Source organism: Saccopteryx leptura, chromosome 11 (genome assembly GCF_036850995.1).
Source record: "Saccopteryx leptura isolate mSacLep1 chromosome 11, mSacLep1_pri_phased_curated, whole genome shotgun sequence".
Taxonomy (NCBI): Eukaryota; Metazoa; Chordata; class Mammalia; order Chiroptera; family Emballonuridae; genus Saccopteryx; species Saccopteryx leptura.
In genome coordinates, this window is record NC_089513.1 from 61,960,027 (window position 1) to 61,982,564 (window position 22,538).

Here is a 22,538-nt window from a genome sequence, read left to right on the forward strand (position 1 = left end):
GATGCAGAGGGCACCAGAAACATTAGGCTTCAAGTAACAGTAAGAACAGCACTGACCGAGGCACTACTGTAGCACACTTAACGCATTTAATCCTCACACTAATTCTATGATAAAGGCAGTATTTGTTGTTGTTTTCCCCTTGATTTTAGACAGAGGAAGGGCGAGAGAGAGAGAGAAACACTGATCCGCTGTTCCATTCATTAATGCACCTGTCAGTTAATGCCTACATGTGCCCTGACCAGGGGTCGAACCCGCAACCCCAGTGCATGAGGACAACACTCCAACCAAGAGAGCCAGCCAAGGCCAAAGACAGTATTTGTATCCGTACTGTACAGATGAGTGAGGGTGCTGAAATGGAGAGGTTAAGTAACCTGCTTAAGGTCCCGAAGCTGATCTGTGGGGTGCAAAGCTAGGCGGAATGACTCCCAAAGCCCTGCTCCTCTCCCTGCTCCACTGTCCCTTGGCTATCAAGGGCTGGGCCCGTCTGGGCAGTGGGTACAACAGGGGCCTGTCCTCAGGCTCAGGGTGGGCAGGGAAGAGGCTTGATCCCAGGGTGTATGTGCAGCCTAACAAGGGCTCCAGGCAGCTGGGAGGAAGCAGTGCCTGGTCCTGCCCGCAGGGAGAGTGCCGGCCAGGCGGGGGCAGGGTTATACCTGTGGTGCCGGGCACTAGAGTCCCATAAAGTGGCTGGGGGTGCTGCAGATCAGCCTGGACCCAGGTGCTCTACCTGCCCACATGGTCATGGGGCCAAGGACGGAAACACCCAGCACATACGACGAGATGAGTTGTAGCCTCATCAGATGATGCTCCTTAGCAGAGGGGCCACAGCCACTCCTGCTATTACCCGCCCCTCAGAAGGTATCTCTTGGGTTGTAGCAGCCATTTCTCTGTCGCTCTGACCTCAGCCTGGGAGAGCCAGGGTGATCTCTGCAGAGGACTGTGTGAAATGTTGAGGCCCCTCAGGGTTGGAGGCAGACTTACCATCCTGGGCCCAGGCCCCTTTCGGCACCAGCAGCTGGCTGAGACCTCTGCTGGGATAGCTGCCCTCATGAGGGTCCCAGGGTTTCCATACCCTTGAGTGAAGGTCCCAAGCCATGAAGAAGAGTAAGACAGAGTGAAGCAGTGCCTCCAGAGTGAGCTCCAGGGACCTGCTGTCCGAAGGTCCCTGAGTCACCCCCACAAAGACCTCAGTGAGGTGAGAGGCACAGGCCAGGAGGCTCAGTGGCTCCCCGACTCCGGGAGCCTGGGGCAGGCCAGGAGGCTCAGTGGCTCCCGACTCAGGGAGCCTGGAGCAGGCCAGGAGGCTCAGTGGCTCCCGACTCAGGGAGCCGGGGGCAGGGGCAGGAGGCTCAGTGGCTCCCCGACTCTGGGAGCCTGGGGCAGGGGCAGGAGGCTCAGTGGCTCCCCGACTCCGGGAGCCTGGGGCAGGGGCAGGAGGCTCAGTGGCTCCCCGACTCTGGGAGCCCGGGGCAGGGGCAGGAGGCTCAGTGGCTCCCCGACTCTGGGAGCCCGGGGCAGGGGCAGGAGGCTCAGTGGCTCCCCGACTCCGGGAGCCTGGGGCAGGGGCAGGAGGCTCAGTGGCTCCCCGACTCCGGGAGCCTGGGGCAGGGGCAGGAGGCTCAGTGGCTCCCCGACTCTGGGAGCCTGGGGCAGGGGCAGGAGGCTCAGTGGCTCCCCGACTCTGGGAGCCTGGGGCAGGGGCAGGAGCCTGGGGCAGGGCAGGAGGCTCAGTGGCTCCCCGACTCCGGGAGCCTGGGGCAGGGGCAGGAGGCTCAGTGGCTCCCCGACTCCGGGAGCCTGGGGCAGGGGCAGGAGCCTGGGGCAGGGGCAGGAGGCTCAGTGGCTCCCCGACTCCGGGAGCCTGGGGCAGGGCAGGAGGCTCAGTGGCTCCCCGACTCTGGGAGCCTGGGGCAGGGGCAGGAGCCTGGGGCAGGGCAGGAGGCTCAGTGGCTCCCCGACTCCGGGAGCCTGGGGCAGGGGCAGGAGGCTCAGTGGCTCCCCGACTCCGGGAGCCTGGGGCAGGGGCAGGAGGCTCAGTGGCTCCCCGACTCCGGGAGCCTGGGGCAGGGCCAGGAGGCTCAGTGGCTCCCCGACTCCGGGAGCCTGGGGCAGGGGCAGGAGGCTCAGTGGCTCCCCGACTCCGGGAGCCTGGGGCAGGGGCAGGAGGCTCAGTGGCTCCCCGACTCCGGGAGCCTGGGGCAGGGCCAGGAGCACACATCACTCACTCTGGCTGCCAGACTTTGGATCCAGAATCTTGCCCTGGTTTGTGAGATGCTTTACCCTGTGTCTGTTCTGTCCTCTATGAACTAGGACACACAGCTCACCGAGAGCTGCTGAAAGCACAGGATAACCTGCGAAGGCCCGAGACCAGAGCCCACAGCATGGCTGGGCATCCACCTGATGAGCCATCACACAGCTGCTGCCCGCTCTGGCCCCTTTCCTGTGCTGTGCCAATACCCCTGCACTCTGAGCTCACATTTCTAAATGCCGTCCGACACTAAACTGAGAGTGCTGGACCCAGCTAGGCGGGCACGCAGCTTGCTTTGTCCAGGCACCAGCATTCGGCCCGGGCTGTATCAGCACCATCTCAGTGGACAGGCACGTCAGCATGAAAAACCATCCTCAGAGATAACGGCAGACACACAAGCAAGAGAATGAGAGACACGGGTCTTCCGTGAGTGGGAACTGCAGCAGATCCTTGGGGACTGACGCCAAAGGGCACACTCTCATTTCGGACTGAAAGCTGAGGAAAAGCCGAAGACTCCACAGGGAAAGGCCTGCATGGTGCAGCCGCTGCACCTTCAGGATGCCGGAACCATGTCTCCAACGACAGCACCTGCACAGAGACATCCCCCTGACTCCCCGCCGGCTCTGAGATCAGTCTCTGTCCTCATCTACCATCCGTCCTCCCTTCGCTAGGCCTTAAGGGAGACACCGCATAGGACCACTTGGCTGCTGCGATTCAAACCCCCAAGTGAGGAGAAAGGCGAGGCAGAGGGTAAGGTCTTACAGAGCCCTGGTGCTCGGGGGGGCAGGGCGTCCTGGCTCAGGCCACTGCATTCTGTGGACCAGGTGAACAGGCACAGTAAATGGGGAAAGCCCAGACTGAGAGTGGCATGTAATAACACAAATGACAGAGACAACAGAGCAGCATGCGCTACCACTATGTGAATGTCCTCGCATCTTCTTGAGCGGCTCACCAAGGAGCAGGCGACTACCCCAGCCAGTAAGTGATGAGGAGGGACTGACCAGGGCCCTGGCTACTGAGACATGGACACATGAAGCCACAGAGCGCACAGACGCCTCAGTTTTGCCTGCCCAACATCTATTTTCTAGCGATAGCACCCCAACTTCTCCTGGGAACCTTTCCTCCCAACCCCTGCCCCAGCTCCAGGATCAGACAGGTCCTCAGCCCGCCCAGTCAGGGTGTGGCACTCGTCCTGGCCACAGGGACAAGCTCTGGGTCCAGCCAGACCAGGGCACCCCATTCCCCGTGTAGATAACCCGGGAAAAGAAGCCCTTTCCCTCAATCCCAAGGAGCACACAAGGCTGACTGAACAGGAAGGAAATGTCATTTCTGCCCCAAAAGGAAGTCCATCAGGGCTCAGGAACTGCTTTTAGACCCTTTCCCTCTTTCTTCCGTTCTCCTATTTGCTCACCTTTCCCCTCACGTTTGCAACAGGAGGGCTGCTGACCTGCTCACACCCAGGCCTCCTGCCCTCCTCCCTCAGTGTCCAGTGGCAGGAGAAGGCTGTCTCTTCCTCAGCTAATTATCCAGAGGCAAGGACACCTCTCCCCAAGCCCCAGGAGACTTCACATCTCATTGGCCAGAACTGAGTGACCAGTCACTGGCGGGGGAGGGCAACCCCACTGATGGGGCCCATCCCCTGGGTAGCTAACCACAAGCAGGTAGCCCGCTACGCCCAGGACTGGAAGGGGAAGAAAGGGGAAGCCAGGGCTGTGGGGGCCAGGCCACAGAGTGGCCTGCACAGAACACACGTGGAGGGGGGCACTAGAGCCCGCCCACCCCAGCCCTCAGTAACTGAGCAGCGCCCCCCTCTCGTGTGAAGCCAGTCTAAGCTGGGCTTCTGCAACTGGCAACCAGGGCCCTGACTCACGCCAGAGAGGAGTGACTCTGGGTGGCTCGGGAGTAAGACACAGGCTGGAGAGATGACAAAAGCAAGGCCACACTGCTTTCGGGACACATAAATTAGTTTATCCTGGAGATGAGGCTGGTTAGGGAGGCAGGTGCCCAGGGCAGGGAAGGGGGGGTCTGGCAGTCGTCCCGGCAGGAGCCGGGGAGGCTGGAGGCAAGCGGTGCGCCAGGGTGGAAGGGCAAGAGCCCCATGTCAAGGCCCTCCTCAATCAAATGTCCCAGGTCACTGCTGCAGGTCGGCTTCCCCTGACTAGGAAGTCAGCAATCATACATCCACTGACACCAACAGGTTTAAGAAGTAGGCGGAGGAAACAGGTGGAGTCACAGTGGACCATGGGGGCTGTACATTTCAATAACTGTACATTTCATTTCATTAACTCTCTGAGGACTGCCAGAAGAACCATTTCCTTGCATCCAGGGAAGAACCCTGCTGTTTACTACATCTGGAAACCAAACCCAAAATTCCACATGAAAAGTCACACTGAATGGCAACAATAAAGACGACAAGAACATCAGACTCCTATGTGCTGGGAGCTTGCCGTCCACCAGCCCGAGGTGCCGCCCTCCGTCCCCCTTCCAGAGGCCCTGGACGTTGGCCAACACACAGAGGTCCCTCAGTTTGTGAGGGATTAGTGAAACAGAGAAGCTGAGTAACTTACCTGCGCTCCCTGTGAACTCCCAGACCTCTCACACTTTCTCCTCACTCTTTCTCCGTGATCTGTGGCTCTGCTGGTTTCAGATGTCACAACCCTGACAGCCAGGCATCACTGGAAAGGTCACTGGCCTAAACCAGGGTCAACTCTTGCCCGAGGGGTTTCCCAGGCTGAGGACTGAGAAAGTCAGCAAGCCCGAGGAAAGGCTGGTGAGTCTCAGGGGGTCTGGCAGTCACACCATTCTGGGGTCTACACTGGATGCGGTTTTTCTCCTCGGCTCCCTGCGGCCCAGCCTCCCTCCATCAGCTAATGGGCCCCGGCAGGGAACAAACACGGGCCACAGAAACAGGGGCCAGGGTCTGACGAGCTCTGGCCGGACAGCCTGGCCAGGAGGAATGCAGCCATTTACTTGGACTGGCTGGGCCCTGCCTCTGAGGGAGTTCAAGCAGTCAGATGCGTCCAAGTCAATTAGTGAAATTTGACGGGGAGGTCACTGGGTTTGGGAGGAGGGCCATCTAGTTTAAAGGCCCACCCTGCCATGTCCTCAGTGCACACTAATTTGCTTAGTGGAGGGCAGGGGTGAGAACAGGTCAGGAGCTCCATCCATGACCAGGGAGAGGCCTCAGCAGGGCACACCCCCTCACTTATAAAGCTGCTCTGGCGTCTGGGGGGTTCTTGTCCAGAGCAGACAAAACACATCTGGCCCTTGTGTCTCCTTCGGGGCTGCAGGAGCAGCAGGTAGAGTGGAGCTGAATGAATGAGTTCAATCACTGCTCTACTGTCTGGGTGCTTTGCCCCTAAGCCCAGTATTCTCATGGCAAACAGGAGACACAGGAAAGGAAGGAACGAACAGGGCTAGCCATCAACGTGCAATGGTTCAGACTATCATTAACCTGTGAAACCTATTATTTTTTAATGTTTATTTTATTGATTTTAGAGAAAGAAAGGGAGAAAGAGCAAGAGAGAGAGACACAGGAATATTTGTTCCTGTACGTGTCCTGAACAGGGATTGAACCCACAACCTCGGGATGATGCTGTAAATCAACCGAGCTCTTTGGCCAGGGCTAACTTGTGAAGCCTCTTAAAGGTAACGTGCACTCAGCTCAGGTCACCCACACAGCAAACCTAGAGGGTGAGCTGGGGCTTGTGATTCCTCACCAGAAAGTCAACATCAGAGGAGGAGTTCAGGGACATGCCCAAAATTATAAAGGACTTAAAGTTTTTTTACTTTAGTACTTTCCACTCAAAATCTATCAGTTTCCTACAGCTGCCATAACAATCACCACACACTTGATAGCTTAAAGCAGTGGTTCTCAAACTTTTTGAAGTTGAGGCGCATTTAAAATCCTATAAATAATTGTAGGCGCACTATATACAAATTTCTGAGAAATATGTTATAATAATTAAGTCAAGCCTGACCAGGCGGTGGTACAATGGATAGAGCATCAGACTGAGATGTCGAGAACCCGGGTTCGAGTCCCCGAGATCACCAGCTTGAGCGCGGGCTCATCTGGTTTGAGCAAAAGCTCACCAGCTTGGACTCAAGGTTGCTGGCTCAAGCAAGGGGTTATTCAGTCTGCTGAAGGCCCACAGTCAAGGCACATATGAGAAAGCAATCAATGAACAACTAAGGTGTCACAATGCGCAATGAAAAACTAATGATTGATGCTTCTCATCTCTCTGTTGCTGTCTGTCTGTCCCTGTCTATCCCTCTGTCCCTGTCTATCCCTCTATCTGACTCTCTCTCTGTCTCTGGAAAAAAAAAGTCAAATATTAAAGAAAAAAATATAAAGCCGAAGCGTGCTTTTATAATTAAATGAAATAAATATGACAAAATTAAATTTATTCTAACATTAAAAAATATTTTTATGTTACATTTTTGTTATGCTTTTTAGAATTCGTAAAAAAGAGGGGGTAAAAAATATAAAAAACAACAAAAAAGTTATCTTTTTATATATATTAGATACATTCTTAGTAAGATTTAGTAAATTCGGCAGGTCCCGATGCGAATGTGTTTTTTCATTCTTGTGTTTATGAGAAACGTGAGCCTGATGTGTCCTAGCAATTTCTTCAATGTTTGGGCATATATTTGAAAGGTAAACTCTCATTTCTTCGTCAATACATTGAAGAATTTCTCTCTTTTTACTCTTAATTGTGTTGGGGGTAGAAAACCCCAATTCACATAAATAGGATGTTGAAAATTGTAGTAAAATGTTCAAAGCTTTTTTAGATATTGCCACATATTCTTCTTTTATAGAAATCCAAAAGGCTTCAAGAGACAATTCCTATGTTTAATCATCAATCCAAAACCCCCACCATACATATCATCTTAACTTTACACCAAACAAAGGATAGAAGAAACTTGCCTCCAGTCTTTCTGGGGAACATGGGGGGTTGTGTAAACAATCCAGCACCACAGCTTAACAGCCTTTTGTAACCTAATCAGGCAAGTGAGGTGGGGGGTTGGGCAGACTGTCCGTTTACAGCCAATTCCCCACACCTCTGTCCCCCAAAAATCTAAACTCCAAAAACCTTGTTGGTTTCTTGGTCCCCAACAGGCACATATTTCTCTGGAATACCATAGAGCGCACCTGGAAATCTTCTAGGGCGCACACTTTGAGAACCACTGGCTTAAAGCAACAGAAATGTATCCTCTTACACTTCTGATGGTTAGAAGTCCAACATCAGTGTAGTAACAGGTCGCTTCTCGACTCTCTTAGAGAGAACCCTTCCCACACCTCTCCTAGCTCTGGTGGCCGTGGCAACCACTGGTGTACCTTGGCTTGCGGCTGCATAGCTCTACTCTAGACCTCCAGCTTCACACAACCTCTCTGTGAGGAATCTCTGGCTCACTGGACAATCATCACTGGATAAAGATATCACCTTAATCAAGATGACTTCATCTTGAAATCCTTGCATTAATCCAAAATATCATCCAAATATCATTAGCTCAAAAGTCTTATCTAAATCACTTAATTAGGCATGGGTGATGCTGATATAGTCCATCCTGGTACAGAATGCCTCTCCGTCAGTGGACCTGTGAAACTAGAAAACAAATTATCTATTTTTAAAATACAGACACAGGAAGAAAATGGGAGGGCACTGGTCCCAAGCAAATGTGAAATCCAGCAAAGCAAATCCCACTAGTTTTCTAGGCCTGAAGATGGCCCTCTGTGGCCTGCATCTCTACCCTGAGCCCAGGAAGATGCCACTGTGCATCTACAACAACAACAGGCCTTTGAAATGTAAGACTCGGCTTCTTTTCTTGCCCCCTCAGGGCGGCCGCCCCACCAGAGCAGGAACCACAAATCCAGTCATTGCTATTATTATCATGTGAATCATTAACTAGTAACTACCTTATTCCTGCCTACGTAAGTTTCAGAATATACATTTTTACTTTTTATCCAATCCCAGACAGAGATTTCCCACGTTGCTTTCTCCCACCTCCCTAATCTTAACATCATATTATTATCTCCCTTACGTCTTCCCCCTTGATTCGATGTATAAAATAAATGGTAAAACTTCCATTTTCCTGAGCACTTTCTCAATCCGTTGAGACTTTGCTTCCCAGCAGTTGTCAACAGTTTGGCTCAAATAAACCCATAAAAATTCTGACAGGTTTGGATGTCTCTTACACAGACACTAAGCACCTCCCATGGACCCAAGTACTGTAGATCAGTAACTGGATCCCGATTGACAAGTTCCATCCTAGTAAGGACAGAAAGACCTCAGAACACCCCTCACTCAAGTATCCCCGTCTACTTAGCAGGCCGGCTGTCTCCTCCTCAGCTCCCCCTGTGCCACTGGTCCCAGAACTGCAGCAGCTGACCCTGTCCTCATACACCTTCCCTGCCTCCAGAGCCCAGGCACTCCAATTCTCAGTCTGCCCCTACAGAGCCGTCTCTGGCACCCCCTTCCCACTCCCCGCTGCTCTCCCAGGCTGCAGGCATGTCTTCTCCCAGGGCAGAGGGACCCTGGATCAGGGTGGCCTCAAGGGGTATGTCTAAGGGAACACAAGGAATGGAAAGAAATTTAGTATTTGATTCATTCTCTGTTCTGGCTAAGAATGAACACACAGTCACTATTTTAATCGTTTTTTGTTGTTGTTGTTGTTTGTTTGTTGTTTTTTTCCTCAAGTGAGAAGAGGGGAAGCAGAGAGACACTCTCACACGTGCCCTGACTGGGATCCACCTGGCAAGCCCACTAGGGGGCCCTTGCTCTGTTGCTTGGCAAATGAGCTATTTTATTTTAGCACCTGAGGCAAGGTCATGGAGCCATCCTCAGCACCCAGGGCTAACTTGCTCCAACTGAGCCATGGCTGCAGGAGGGGAAGAGATAGAGAGACACAGAAAGAGAGAAGCAAGAGGGGGAGTGGTGGAAAAGCAGGTGGGTGCTTCTCCTGTGTGGCCTGACTGGGAATCGAACCTGGGACATCCACACTCCAGAGCGACACTCTACTGCTGAGCCAACCAGCCAGGGCTGAGATAGGAGAAACCAGAAGAATACAGATGAGGGGGGCATGCAATGTCTGTGATCTTACGCTCAAACCTGTGACCTCAGTGTTTAGGACTGAGGGAGCAAGGGCAGACTAAATTAGGTTTGAAAAATAACAGACCACAGCTGTGGTCCTTGCTTGTTATCAGTTCCTTGAAATGAACCCAAAGCTCCAGCAAGAAGAGAGAGTAAAAGTAATATGATTGTCAAGGGCAGACCCTCCGGCCTCCTCTCCCCTCCCCTCCTGGAGACATAAAAGTCATGTAGGTCTGCAAACAAAGAAGTCATAGAAATCAGGCATTGGTCACGTGAAAGCGAAAGCTGTAAAGGTATACAAGAAATCTAACTTCGAGGAGCTCGTGTCTTTGGTGCTACCAGCCCCACGTGCTCTGCCGGCTACCAATAAATCTTTCTTCCTCCTTGTCTGAGTGTCATCCTCCGTTTGTGGCTAATTTCTGCGACAGGGCCACACAGTCACTATTATAATCTTAACTTTCTTAAATATAAGTTTTATTTTCATAATTTTGTGCTTTATTTTTTAAGATTTATACTTTTAGCCCCTGCACAACAGATTTAATTTAATCTAGGACTAATGGTCTTCAGAGGAGGATCCACAACAGCCAGTGCAGGAGGGAAGGATGACCCACAGGGTTGGGCAAATAAGTTTATAACAAATGTTTTTTTAGGTTTGCTCCTTTGTATTGGGGCAGCGCCTTTGTGTATAGCAGGGGTCCCCAAACTACGGCCCGCGGGCCACATGCGGCCCCCTGAAGCCATTTATCCGGCCCCCGCCGCACTTCCGGAAGGGGCACCTCTTTCATTGGTGGTCAGTGAGAGGAGCATAGTTCCCATTGAAATACTGGTCAGTTGGTTGATTTAAATTTACTTGTTCTTTATTTTAAATATTGTATTTGTTCCCGTTTTGTTTTTTTTACTTTAAAATAAGATCTGTGCAGTGTGCATAGGGATTTGTTCATAGTTTTTTTTATAGTCTGGCCCTCCAACGGTCTGAGGGACAGTGAACTGGCCCCCTGTGTAAAAAGTTTGGGGACCCCTGGTGTATAGTCTGTAGAAGGCTGAGGGTGCCCTCAGGGCGGCAGGTTGCATATTACAGATTGCCTTCCTGCTTGGGAGGGCCCATTGTTTGCTACTGTTTGCTGGAGAAGTGTTTTCCCCCCATCCAGTTTTGGCTGGAAAGTGCAGAGTGCAGAGAGAGCGGAGGGGCTTGGGGGCTCTGCCTATTTTCTCGACCACTGTTGCGAGACTTTAATATAAACAAAATGGCCCACCATTTTCTGGCTCCACTGTTCCTTTACCATCTGCCAAATCCTGCATGGGCACAGCGGCGGCCCTGGCCCTACACACAGTGTCAGAGAAGGCCCTAGGACTCAGAAAGGCAGGGCCTCACCCTCCACCTCTTGCTGACATGCCAGGCAGCCCTAGAACTTGGCCGACCTCAGGCCTATAAAGAAGCTCTACTTTGATTGGTCCTTGCTAGTCAGGAGACTCTTTCTGTCACCCCCAGCCCTGCAGGAGGAAGCAACAGTCACGCCACCATAAATGAGTGGAGGAGAAGGATCTAAACCTGAGATTTCCTTTACCTGGGGAAGCTCTAGCCAGAGCTTTTCTTAGCCCTGAAATACCCCTCTTGTACATCCTCGCTGGCTGCCCTAGGCCAGGAATGGCCAACACAAGGCACAGGTGCTCCCTTGTCCTCCCCTTGCTCAGGGCAGATACACAATCATGGCCTTCCTTGCCCCACTGTGATGGTGAATGGTATGTGTCAATTTGGCCGGGCCACTGTACCCAGATATTTGATCAAGCATTACCCTAGATGTGTCAGTGAGGGTGCTGTGGGATGAGATTAACATGTAAATGGATAGACTGAGTAAAGCAGATGACCTTCCACAGTGAGGGTGAACCCAATCCAATCAGATGAAGGCCTGAACAGAAAAAGACTGACCTCCCTAGACGAAGAGGGGATTATACCAGCCTCCGGACTCAAATTGCAACTCTTCCCTTGGTCTCCATCTTGCTGATCCACGTGCCCAGAAGATTCTGGACCTGCCAGGCCTCACAGTCATGTGAGCCAATTTCTTAAAGCATTCTCTGTATGTGTGTATATAGATACCCACAGACTTTGGTTGTTTCTCTGGTGAACCCTAATACAGCTAGTGAGCAGTATCAATACAGCTCTCTAGGGAGAAGTTCCAGTTAGAATTCAAACTAAATTCACCCACTAGGGCTGTGAGTACATCCAGCAGCTGGCTCTGTCCCTGGGTATGTACTCAGAGCCAAGTGCACGCCACCACTTCTCTGTGACCTGAGTTTCTCTAGAACTATAGAACTTACCCTGTACCCCAAATTCCTGGTAGGGTATTTCTACTTCTAAGTAGCCTTTTCCCCCACCTTTATTCCCCCTGAAGGGAAGAACAGTCAGGGAGGCTATAAGTTTTTCTTCTCCAGTATACTAAAGCCATAAAAAAAAGCCCAATGAAGAAGAGAAATATCAAAGCCACTGGACATCTTTTAAATCAGAACTAGCCAGAAGTTACCAGAAGGTGGGGGAGATGGGGAGACACACAGCTGCCCACCCTTCTCACAGGTCTCTATGGCTGAGCAACATAAGATTCTATAATTGTGTTTAATTTGATTTTTTTGTTATTAAGCAAAAGGTTCCCAGAAATCAGTCCACATGTACTTGCCACCCCGACACAGGGAGCTTGTAGAAAGGGGGTTCACACCTAGCACCTCACTTGTTGACCAAATGGCCCTGAGCCCAATGTACCTTCTGGAGCCTCCGTTTTGTCATCTATAAAGGACGCCTATTTGAGAGGCTCACCGTACCACATCGCAGGCCTCCACAAGAGGCGCTGTAAGAACTTGGGGAGTGGTAGTTCTAGGACCCAGGCAAGGCATGGAAGGAGATGGACGAGAGCAGAGCCCTGCCAGTCCCACGGCGCAGACCAAGCAGGCTTAGCAGCTGCAGACAAGGGACCATCTCTCTGCCTTGCCATAGAGAGAGAAAGCAAAAGAAAGGACAAGGCAAGACCTACCTTGAGGGCAGGAATCTCCACACTGTCGCCAAGGCTGATGGAGCCTGAGAGGATGGTCCCTGTCATCACAGTGCCTTGGCCTCTGATGGAGAAACAGTGGTCCACGGACATGAGGAACGGTCCCGAGGGATCTCTTGTTGGGATGGGTATCTGGGACGTCAGGAGCTAGAAGAGAGACGCTGGTGCCACAATCTGCTCTGAGAAGACTAGATGGGGAGGGCAGAGGAGGGCAGAGGGTGTGACGGTGCCCAGGCCAGCCAGCCCGGAGGATCAGAAATAAACAACCTCCTGCCTACACTTCAAACCTGTGCATGCTCTCCGTTCCTTCCCTCCGTGCAAAGAAAGAGGACACTTGGAGAAGCCTCATCTATCCTGTGCCACTGGGATTCCTGCAACAGTCTCCTCCCAGGCCAGATGCCCCAGGCATTCCTCCACACCACAGCGTGACAGCCCGCTGCAAGACACCTTGGTCACACTGCTTGCTGGCCTTGCATGCTTCCCCACCCTCCTGGTGCCTCCAGACGTTAAGATTTGTCATCATCTAAACCAGTGGTAGTCAACCTGGTCCCTACCACCCACTAGTGGGCGTTCCAGCTTTCATGGTGGGCCGGTAGTGGAGCAACCAAAGTATAAATAAAAAGATAGATTTAACTACAGTAAGTTGTTATATATAGATTTATTCTGCCAAACTTAGCGAAAATTCAACATAAAGTACTTGGTAAATAATTATTATTATATGCTTTAACTTGCTGTAACTCTGCTTTATAAATTTTATAAAGTAAAGTTACTTCCCTACTTTATAAATCTCCATTACTGTGGAACCGGTGGGCGGTTAGAAAATATTACTACTAACAGAGATACAAAGTGGGCGGTAGGTATAACAAGGCTGACTACCCCTGGTCTAGACCCGAGGGACTGCTGAGGCCCAGGCTCCTATCACCTGCCCTCTCTCACAGACACCAGCTGCTAGCGGGCCCACCGGTTCACACTCCTGTGTAGCCTCACCCGTACTGTTCTCCCAGGGGGCCAGTGGGCAACGCTGCCTCCGGAAAGGCTTTGCTGCCCTTTCTGTACGGCTGCATCCCCACTCCCCAGGACCGCAGGTAACCTGCTGCGATCATCTGTTTATCTGTCTCCCCTCTCAGGGCTGTGAGCAAGCAGTTCCAAATATATCCAGCACTGGCCTATCCCAAGAGAAGAAGGAAAAATGAAGGAGTCAGGGAGAGCAGGGCTCTCCCCAGAGGCATCTGCCTGCGTTTGGTAGGGCAGGAAGGGTGAAGGCCATCTCTCCATGTCCCCTGCAGAGACAGAGGGCTGGGTAAGTCTGAAGAGGGCCGGTGTGGCCCCTCAGTCTGTGGTTCTGCTCTCCCTCTTCTGCTGACTCTTTCCTCGATTCGCACATTTCTTTCTGCCACCTATGTGCTCGAAGATGATGTCAAAGCCAACTGCCATTCAATAAGTGAAAATGAAGACCATAATATTGCCCTGGCCGGGTAGCGCAGTTGTTAAGACTGTCGTCTCAATATGCCAAGGTTATGGGTTTGATCACTAGTCAGGGCACATAGAAGAATCAACCAATAACTAAATGAATAAGTCAATCAACAAATCAATCAATCAATCTCTCTCTCTCTCTCTCCCCCCCCAAAAAATATTAATAATTTAAGCTTCCCAGGGTCACTGAATGTTGATCTTGTATGTAAAGAACTTAGTACAGTACCTGGTATGTGATATCGTACCTCACTATCACAGTAAATGGTATAACACTGTTCTAAGCACACTGCACACATTAACTCCTTTAACCCTCACGTCACTATGAATGTTAATGATCTTGTATGTAAAGAACTTAGTACAGTACCTGGTATGTGACATCGTACCTCACCATCACAGTAAATGGTACAGCACTGTTCTGAGCACACTGCACACATTAACTCCTTTAACCCTCACGTCACTGTGAATGTTAATGATCTTGTATGTAAAGAACTTAGTACAGTACCTGGTATGTGATATCGTACCTCACTATCACAGTAAATGGTATAACACTGTTCTGAGCACACTGCACACATTAACTCCTTTAACCCTCACGTCACTGTGAATGTTGATCTTGTATGTAAAGAACTTAGTACAGTACCTGGTATGTGATATCGTACCTCACTGTCACAGTAAATGGTACAGCACTGTTCTGAGCACACTGCACACATTAACTCCTCTAACCCTCACGTCACTGTGAATGTTAATGATCTTGTATGTAAAGAACTTAGTACAGTACCTGGTATGTGATATCGTACCTCACTGTCACAGTAAATGGTACAGCACTGTTCTGAGCACACTGCACACATTAACTCCTCTAACCCTCACGTCACTGTGAATGTTGATCTTGTATGTAAAGAACTTAGTACAGTACCTGGTATGTGACATCATACCTCACCATCACAGTAAATGGTACAGCACTGTTCTGAGCACACTGCACACATTAACTCCTCTAACCCTCACGTCACTGTGAATGTTAATGATCTTGTATGTAAAGAACTTAGTACAGTACCTGCTATGTGATATCGTACCTCACCATCACAGTAAATGGTACAGCACTGTTCTGAGCACACTGCACACATTAACTCCTCTAACCCTCACACTGACTTCACAAGGCTACTTCAGATGTGGGGCAACTAAGGCGAGAGAGCAGGCGGTGGGGCCAGCACTGCAGCCCACCCCGGAGAGATGCACCTTACCACTCAAGCCCCCTGAGCTGCCCCAAGTGCCCAGCAGAGGGGCAGTGCGGTCCCCAGTCTCACTGCCATTTCCATCCAAGCGTCACTGCCACCCCCTCCACCCCACCCTGCCTGCTGGCTGCCCTGGGCACCCAACTGATGGCTGCACTCCTCCTTCTGTCTTCTACTACCCAGCCCAGAGCAACAGCTCGGGCCTTAGGCCCATGGCTTCAGAAGATGCCGCCTCCCGTGCTCTGGAGGAGGCCACAGGACCTCAGCTCGGCTGCCCCTGCTGCTAGGCATGCCCTTGCCCCACTCACTGGCCCCGGCTCAGGTGGCAGACACTGGAGGGGCTGGTGCAACTGCAGGACTAGAACCAGTGAAACGGTCTGACTGACAGGATCTGCCTTGTCTGCGTGGAGGAGTTTGAAAAAAGGAAGGAAAAAGAAAGGCTCAGAAGGGTGGAGGCCTTCAGTTTTGTTTGGGATTAACTTTCCGAGGGTGGCGAGGTTACACCAAGGCAGTGGTTCTCAAAGTGTACGCCAGGGCGCACTGGTATGCACCCTAGAAGATTTCCAGGTGCACACTATGGTATTGCAGAGAAATATGTGCCTGTTGGAGACCAAAAAACCAACAGGGTTTTTGGAGTTTAGATTTGGGGGATAGAGGTGTGGGGAATTGGCTGTAAGCTGACAATCTGCCCAACCCCCCACCTCTCTTGCCTGATTAGGTTGCAAAAGGCTATTAAGCTGTGGTGCTGGATTGTTTACACTACCCACCATGTTCCCCAGAAAAACTGGAGGCAAGTTTCTTCTATCCTTTGTTTGGTGTAAAGTTAAGATGATATGTTTGGTGGGGGTTTTCTGCACTGAACACAATTAAGAGTAAAAAGAGAGGAATTCTTCAATGTACTGATGAGGAAATGAGAGTTTGCCTTTCAGATATATGCCCAAACATTGAAGAAATCGCTAGGACACATCAGGCTCATGTTTCTCATAAACACAAGAATGAAAAAACTTAACACATTCGCACCGGGACCTGCCGAATTTACTAAATCTTACTAAGAATGTATCTATATATATAAAAAGATAACTTTCCTGTCTTTTTTTTATTTTTAACCTCTCTTTTTTTTATAAATTCTAAAAAGCATAACTCAAAAAATGTAACATAAAAATGTCTTTTAATGTCAGAAAAAATTTAATTTTGTCATATTTATTTTGTTTAAGTACCATAAAAGCACGCTTGGACTTTATATTTTTTTCTTTAATATTTGACTTAATTATTATAACATATTTCTCAGAAATCTGTATATAGTGCACCTACAATTATTTATAGGATTTTAAATGCACCCCGACTTCAAAAAGTTTGAGAACCACTGCCTTAAAGCGTGTAGGAGTAATGTTCTACAAGAATCAGCACAGAGGGCTCTTGCGGGGGCTGCCTTGCCCTGTCTCTTTCAGGCGGAGCAGACCACAAAGGCCCCTGAGTGGAGCGGGGCCCGAGACCAGCCTGGGTTCAGGCTGACGTACCTCAATGAGCTCTGCGATGCCTTGTGGAGCTTCTGTGTCGGGGGCCTCTGGTCCCCCCGGCTTGGCCGCCACGGGTATAATCGGTGCACCTTGGAACCTGGAACAGAGCAACAAGTCCCACCATTGTTACAGAGATCATGAGCATGGACACAGAACATATCTGGGAAGCACCTAGCAGGCCAGCGAGCAGTACTGTTACTGGAAAAACCCGGAGTTAGAGTTGCCCATCGGCACAGAGTCATGGAACCAGGGTCCTAGAGACATAAATGTGTTTTTTATTCAGATTGCCTGTAACCTAAGAAGGCAGGGGACTCATGTCTAAAAGAACTGCCTCCACATTCTCTTGGTGCTTGACTGTTTTTATAGGGTTCAGGGGCTGTTAGGACGGTGTGAGGGGAAAAGTCTATGCAGGTAGTCACACAGACAAGGGGGAGGTGGGAGCCAGGTCTGCTGGAATGCCTCCCGGAATGAATGTCCTTCTGACACTGGCCCAGGGCCTTGACGTTGCTGCAGGATGGTCAGCCTTCTGCAAGAAAACTCCCTGTATTTCTTAGGCAACAAAATGAAGATTAAGGTTTGTGAACTAAGCTACAGTGCCTTAACCCCTTACAGAAAATCCTGTGACTCAGCCCTACAAGCAATTATTGTGATGTAACCCCTACATTATAGGTGTTCTCTTCTGTCCTCCTTTCAGAAGCACCTACAGAGAGTGCCACCAAAGTACACTTGGAGGCCCTAAGGGAACTGCCTTCTATTGAACAACAGAATTTAAAAGGGTGCTCCCGGGTTTTAGCTTCCACTTTCAGAACCCTCCCTGAGGAGGCAGCATTAAACCCTGCTCCCCCGCCCCCAGACCTCTGAATTAAAGGTCTCTTAAAGAAGACCAATAAATAAATACCTCCTAGTCTCCTGCAGACTCAGGAAATACCAGTGACCAAAAGTCCCTGCAGACGCACCTAGGAGCACACCTCCACCTTCCCCGTCTAATAGAGGCCATTCCTCCCCGGGCACTTGCAAAGAGCCCCCTTTCCTCTAAGAAGAGATTTATTTATCTTTCCCACTGGAAAAAAAAAATGGTAAAGGGCCTGACCAGTGGTGGCACAGTGGATAAAACGCTGACCCAGAATCCTGAGGTCATTGGTTCAAAGCCCCAAGGTAGCCGGCTCTGAGTACCAGCTCATCAATGCTGGGTCACTGGCTTAAGTAAGAGGAATCGTCCACACGATCCCAAAGCTTGCCAGCTTGAGCCCAAAGTTTGCTGGCATGAAAAGCCCCAGGTCGCTGGCTTGAACAAGGGGACACTGGCACAGCCCCATCAAGGCACCTAGAAGCTCAATGTACAACTAAAGTGAAAGCAACCATGAGTTGATGCTTCTCACCCTCTGTCTCCCTTTCTGTCTTTCACCTCTCTCTTTTAAAAATAAAAATTAAAAAAAAAGAAAAAGAAAAAACACAGTCTCCTGAACAATTAAGGAGCTGCAACAAAAAATTGGTGCTTCTCATCTCTCTCCCTTCCTGTCTCTCCCTATCTGTCCCTCTCTCTCTGTCTCTGTCTCTGTCTCTGTCAAAAAAAAACAAAACAAAACAAAAAACATTGTCCCAACATTGTGGTATGCTTTCTTCCAACCTGGGTTTTTCAACAGATTAGGGATTATAGTTTTCACATTTTGATTATAATATGCACACAATTTCATATCCTAGTTTATTTGCTATGCTATCACAAATAATTTTCTGCTGAATGACAGTAACTGCAATGATAATAACTCTCTTGGCTGAGCCAAGCATGTACCATGGACACTTTCATGGAAACCTCACACTATGGAATGGTCACCATTTTAAAGATGAGAAAACAAGGATGAGAGAGTTGAATTACTTTGCTCCAAGTCAATGGCTATAAATCTCAGAGCCAAACTCCAATCTGGCCCATCCGACCCTAGAACCAAGGCTTACAACTTCTATGTTACCCTCCCCCGTCCCCAGGCCTCTTCTTTCTTTTTTTTTTCTTTTCATTTTTCCAAAGCTGGAAACGGGGAGGCAGTCAGACAGACTCCCGCATGCGCCCGACCGGGATCCACCCGGCACGCCCACCAGGGGGCGATGCTTTGCCCCTCTGGGGCGTCACTCTGTTGCATCCAGAGCCATTCTAGCGCCTGAGGCAGAGGCCACAGAGCCATCCTCAGTGCCCGGGCCATCTTTGCTCCAATGGAGCCTTGGCTGCAGGAGGAGAAGAGAGAGACAGAGAGGAAGGAGAGGGGGAGGGGTGGAGAAGCAGATGGGCGCTTCTCCTGTGTGCCCTGGCTGGGAATAGAACCCGGGACTCCTGCACGTCAGGCTGACACTCTACCGCTGAGCCAACCGGCCAGGGCTTTTCTCACTGTTAATAGCTGCATAATGGTATGACCCAGAGTCTACATGCTTTCCCTCCCCCGCTACTGTTACTCCAACTTAGAACATTTCAAGTTTTTCACTATTATAAAATAACACTGTGATAAACATGTTTTAGGCATGATGATGATTATTATTATTATTTGCCTTGCTTTAGGGTAAATTGATGGGGTATAAGTCTAAGACTCAATATACATTAAAAAATCTGTAAAATGGTAGAGTAAGAACATTGAAAAAGCTTCTCCTTCATAAAAACGATAAGAACACTGGCAAAATTATCAGAATAAACTTTTCTAGAACTCTAAAAATTAACCAAAAGCTTGTGGCAATCTGTGGAATGTTTACTCAAGAAAAATCTGAATCTTCTCAGAATCAGAGAGCTTTGTGGCATTTTGTCTTATTCCTGTTCACCTCTCCCCAACTTGACTGTGTGACTTTAATAACCACATCTGCAACCGTGAAACCAGCAGGCAGATAGATGGCCACAAAAGGGTGCAGAATGGGTTGGAACTCCAAAGCCCCTCTCCTCCAGAACTGTCATGATTGTTCCCATTTGGCAGGACCCTGGAAGACCCCACTGGCCAGGTTATCTTTATTTGACCTGCTTTGGAGGTAATCAGCCTTTGAGGAAGGGGGTGGTTGTTGAAAATAATCAGAGGCAATTGTTTAACATCTGTCTGAGGCAGAACAACAGGCTGACCAAATAGCTTAGATTCCTGAGAATCTATTCTAGAGGGATAGTTGCAGGCAGAGAGCCGTGGGCAAGCCCAAGGCCCTGTGACTGGTCAAAAAAGACAGGAGAAGGCCCTAAGCTCTCAGCCATGGCTCACCTTGAGATTCTATACAAGCAGGAAGTGAAAGGCAGCAGGCCTGAGCAGAAGGCATGTCCCAACAGGCACAGAGACTGTTGGTGATTTAATCAGTTAGCTAAGCTAACTGAGCAGAGATGTCAGTGGTCACACGTGACTTTATAGAAGTAGTTTACAAAAGTCACTAAGCAATTATTAACAAATATGAAAATGTGGGGAAGAGGAGAATCTGATCTCCAGAACTGCCTTATTATATTATATTAAATGTCGTTTTCAACAAAAATTCACAATATATGCAAGGAAACAAGAGTATAGCCCATACACAAGGAAAAAATGTTAACAGAAACTGTTCCTGAGGAAGCTGTATTAGATAAACACTTTTTTCATTAAAAAAATTGTTGTTGCCTGACCAGGCTGTGGTGCAGTGGATAAGAGCGTCGGACTGGGATGCAGAGGACCTGGGTTCAAGACCCTGAGGTCGCCAGCTTGAGCGCGGGCTCATCTGGTTTGAGCAAGGCTCACCAGCTTGAGCCCAAGATCGCTGGCTCGAGCAAGGGGTTACTCGGTCTGCTGAAGGCCCCCAGTCAAGGCACATGTGAGAAAGCAATCAATGAACAACTAAGGAGCCGCAACAAAGAACTGATGCTTCTCATCTCTCTCCCTTCCTGTCTGTCTGTCCCTATCTGTCCCTCTCTCTGACATTCTCTGTCTCTGTCGCAAAAAAAAAAAAAAAAAAAAAATTTACTATATAGGTTTCAAATGTATAACTCTATGATACATCATCTGTATGCTGTAATGTGTGTTCACCACCCAAAGTCAAGTCTCCTTCCATCACCATGTATCCCCCTTTTAACCTCTTCTACTTCTCCCCACTCCTATCCTTTCGGTAATCACCACGCTGTTATCTGTATCTATAAATCTGGACTTGTTTTTTTCTCTTAACCCCTTCACCTTTTTTAACCAACACCCTCCCCTCTGACAACTGTCTGTTTCTATTTTGTTTGTTAGTTTATTTTGTTCATTAGATTCCACATTTCAATGAAATCATATGGTACCTATGACTGGCTTATTTCACTTAGCATAATGCCCTCTAAGTCCATGCAAGCTGTCACAAAAGGTAAGGTATCTTTCTTTTATACGGCTGAGTAGTATTCCATTGTGTAAATGTACCACAGCTTTTTTATCCACTCATCTACTGATGGAGACTTGGGCTGCTTCCAAATCTTGGCTGTTGTTAGGTAATGCTGTAAAGAACATAGGGGTGCATGCACTCTTTCGAATTACTGTTTCAGGTTTCTTTGGATATTCAGTATTCCCAGAAGCAGAATTGCTGGATTAGAAGGCAGTTCCATTTTTAAATTTTTGAAGAAATTCCACACAGTGACTGCACCAGTCTGCATTCCCACCAACACAGGGTTTTCTTTTCTCCACACTCTCGCCAGCACTTATTGTATGTTGATTGATAAGAGCCATTCCAACAGATATGAGGTGGTATCTCATGGCTGTTTTAATTTGTATTTCTCTGATGATTAGTAATGTTGAATATCTTTTCATATGTCTATTGGCTATCTCTATGTCCTCTTTGGAGAAGTGTCTATTCATGTGTTTTTGCCCATTATTAACTGGATATTTTTTATATTGAGTTTTATGTTACTTATAAACTTTGGATATTAAACCCTTATTATATGTATCATCAGCAAGTATGTTCTTTCATTCAGCTGTCTTTTCATTTTGTTGGTTTCCTTGGCCAAGTAAAAACTTTTTAGTTTGATATAGTCCAATTTGTTTATTTTTTCTTTTGTTTAAATCAGCTGTTTTAAATATGTTCAAAGAAATAAAGAGTAAGGATAATATCTCTCTTAATATATAATATCAAAAAATAATTAGAAATTATAAAAAAGAACCAAATAAAAATGCTGAACTTAAAAAATACAGTAATTAAAATTTTAAAAAACCCCACTACAGGAGCTCAATAACAGGTGGGAGTATGCAGAAGAATCAACAAACTGGAAGATAGGCCAATTGAGATGGTACAATTTCAGGAAAACAAAAACAAAACAAGAAAAGTGAAATCCTCAAAGATATGTGAGACATCATCAAGCAAGCATGATGAGAATTCCAGAAAGAAAAGACAGGAGCAGAAAAAAAATACCTGAATAAACTTCAAAAACTTCCCAAATTTGATGGAAAATATTAACCTGCAAAATCCAGAAAGCTCAACAAACTCCTAGTAGGAAAAATCCAGAGAGCCCTGTCTTGACACATCATAATCAGAGTGTCAAAGGCTAAAGACAGAGAATCTTAAAAGCAGCAAAATTAGTGACTCATTCATGTACGTGGTATCCTCAATAAGATTAAGAGCTAACTTTTCAACCTGTCCAGGTGGTGGCGCAGTGGATAAAGCATCGGACTGGGATGCGGAAGGACCCAGGTTCGAGACCCCGAAGTTGCCAGCTACAGCACGGGCTCATCTGGTTTGAGCAAAACTCACCAGCTTGGATCCAAGGTCGCTGGCTCAAGCAAGGGGTTACTTGGTCTGCTGAAGGCCCACGGTCAAGGCACATATGAGAAAGCAATCAATGAACAACTAAGGTGTCGCAATGAAAAACTAATGATTGATGCTTCTCATCTCTCTCCGTTCCTGTCTGTCTGTCCCTATCTATCCCTCTCTCTGACTCTCTCTCTGTCTCTATAGAAAAGAAAAAAGAAAAAAATTTTTTTTCATCAGAACGCAGAGCAGCCAGATGGTAA

At 48.7% G+C, this 22,538-nt stretch overlaps 1 protein-coding gene across 4 annotated transcripts in view; it reads right to left on the reverse strand.

Annotated features, from left to right (window-relative positions):
- The window catches only part of EEFSEC (eukaryotic elongation factor, selenocysteine-tRNA specific), a 310,890-nt gene that overhangs the window by 162,612 nt on the left and 125,740 nt on the right, over positions 1-22,538 (reverse strand). For all 4 annotated transcript variants that reach the window (XM_066352209.1, XM_066352212.1, XM_066352210.1 and 1 more), the window contains exons 3-4: positions 16,594-16,690; positions 12,360-12,524 (exon numbers count right to left, since the gene is read on the reverse strand). In XM_066352209.1, coding sequence (XP_066208306.1) covers positions 12,360-12,524; positions 16,594-16,690 — 262 coding nt within the window. The remainder of the gene's footprint in view (positions 1-12,359; positions 12,525-16,593; positions 16,691-22,538) is intronic.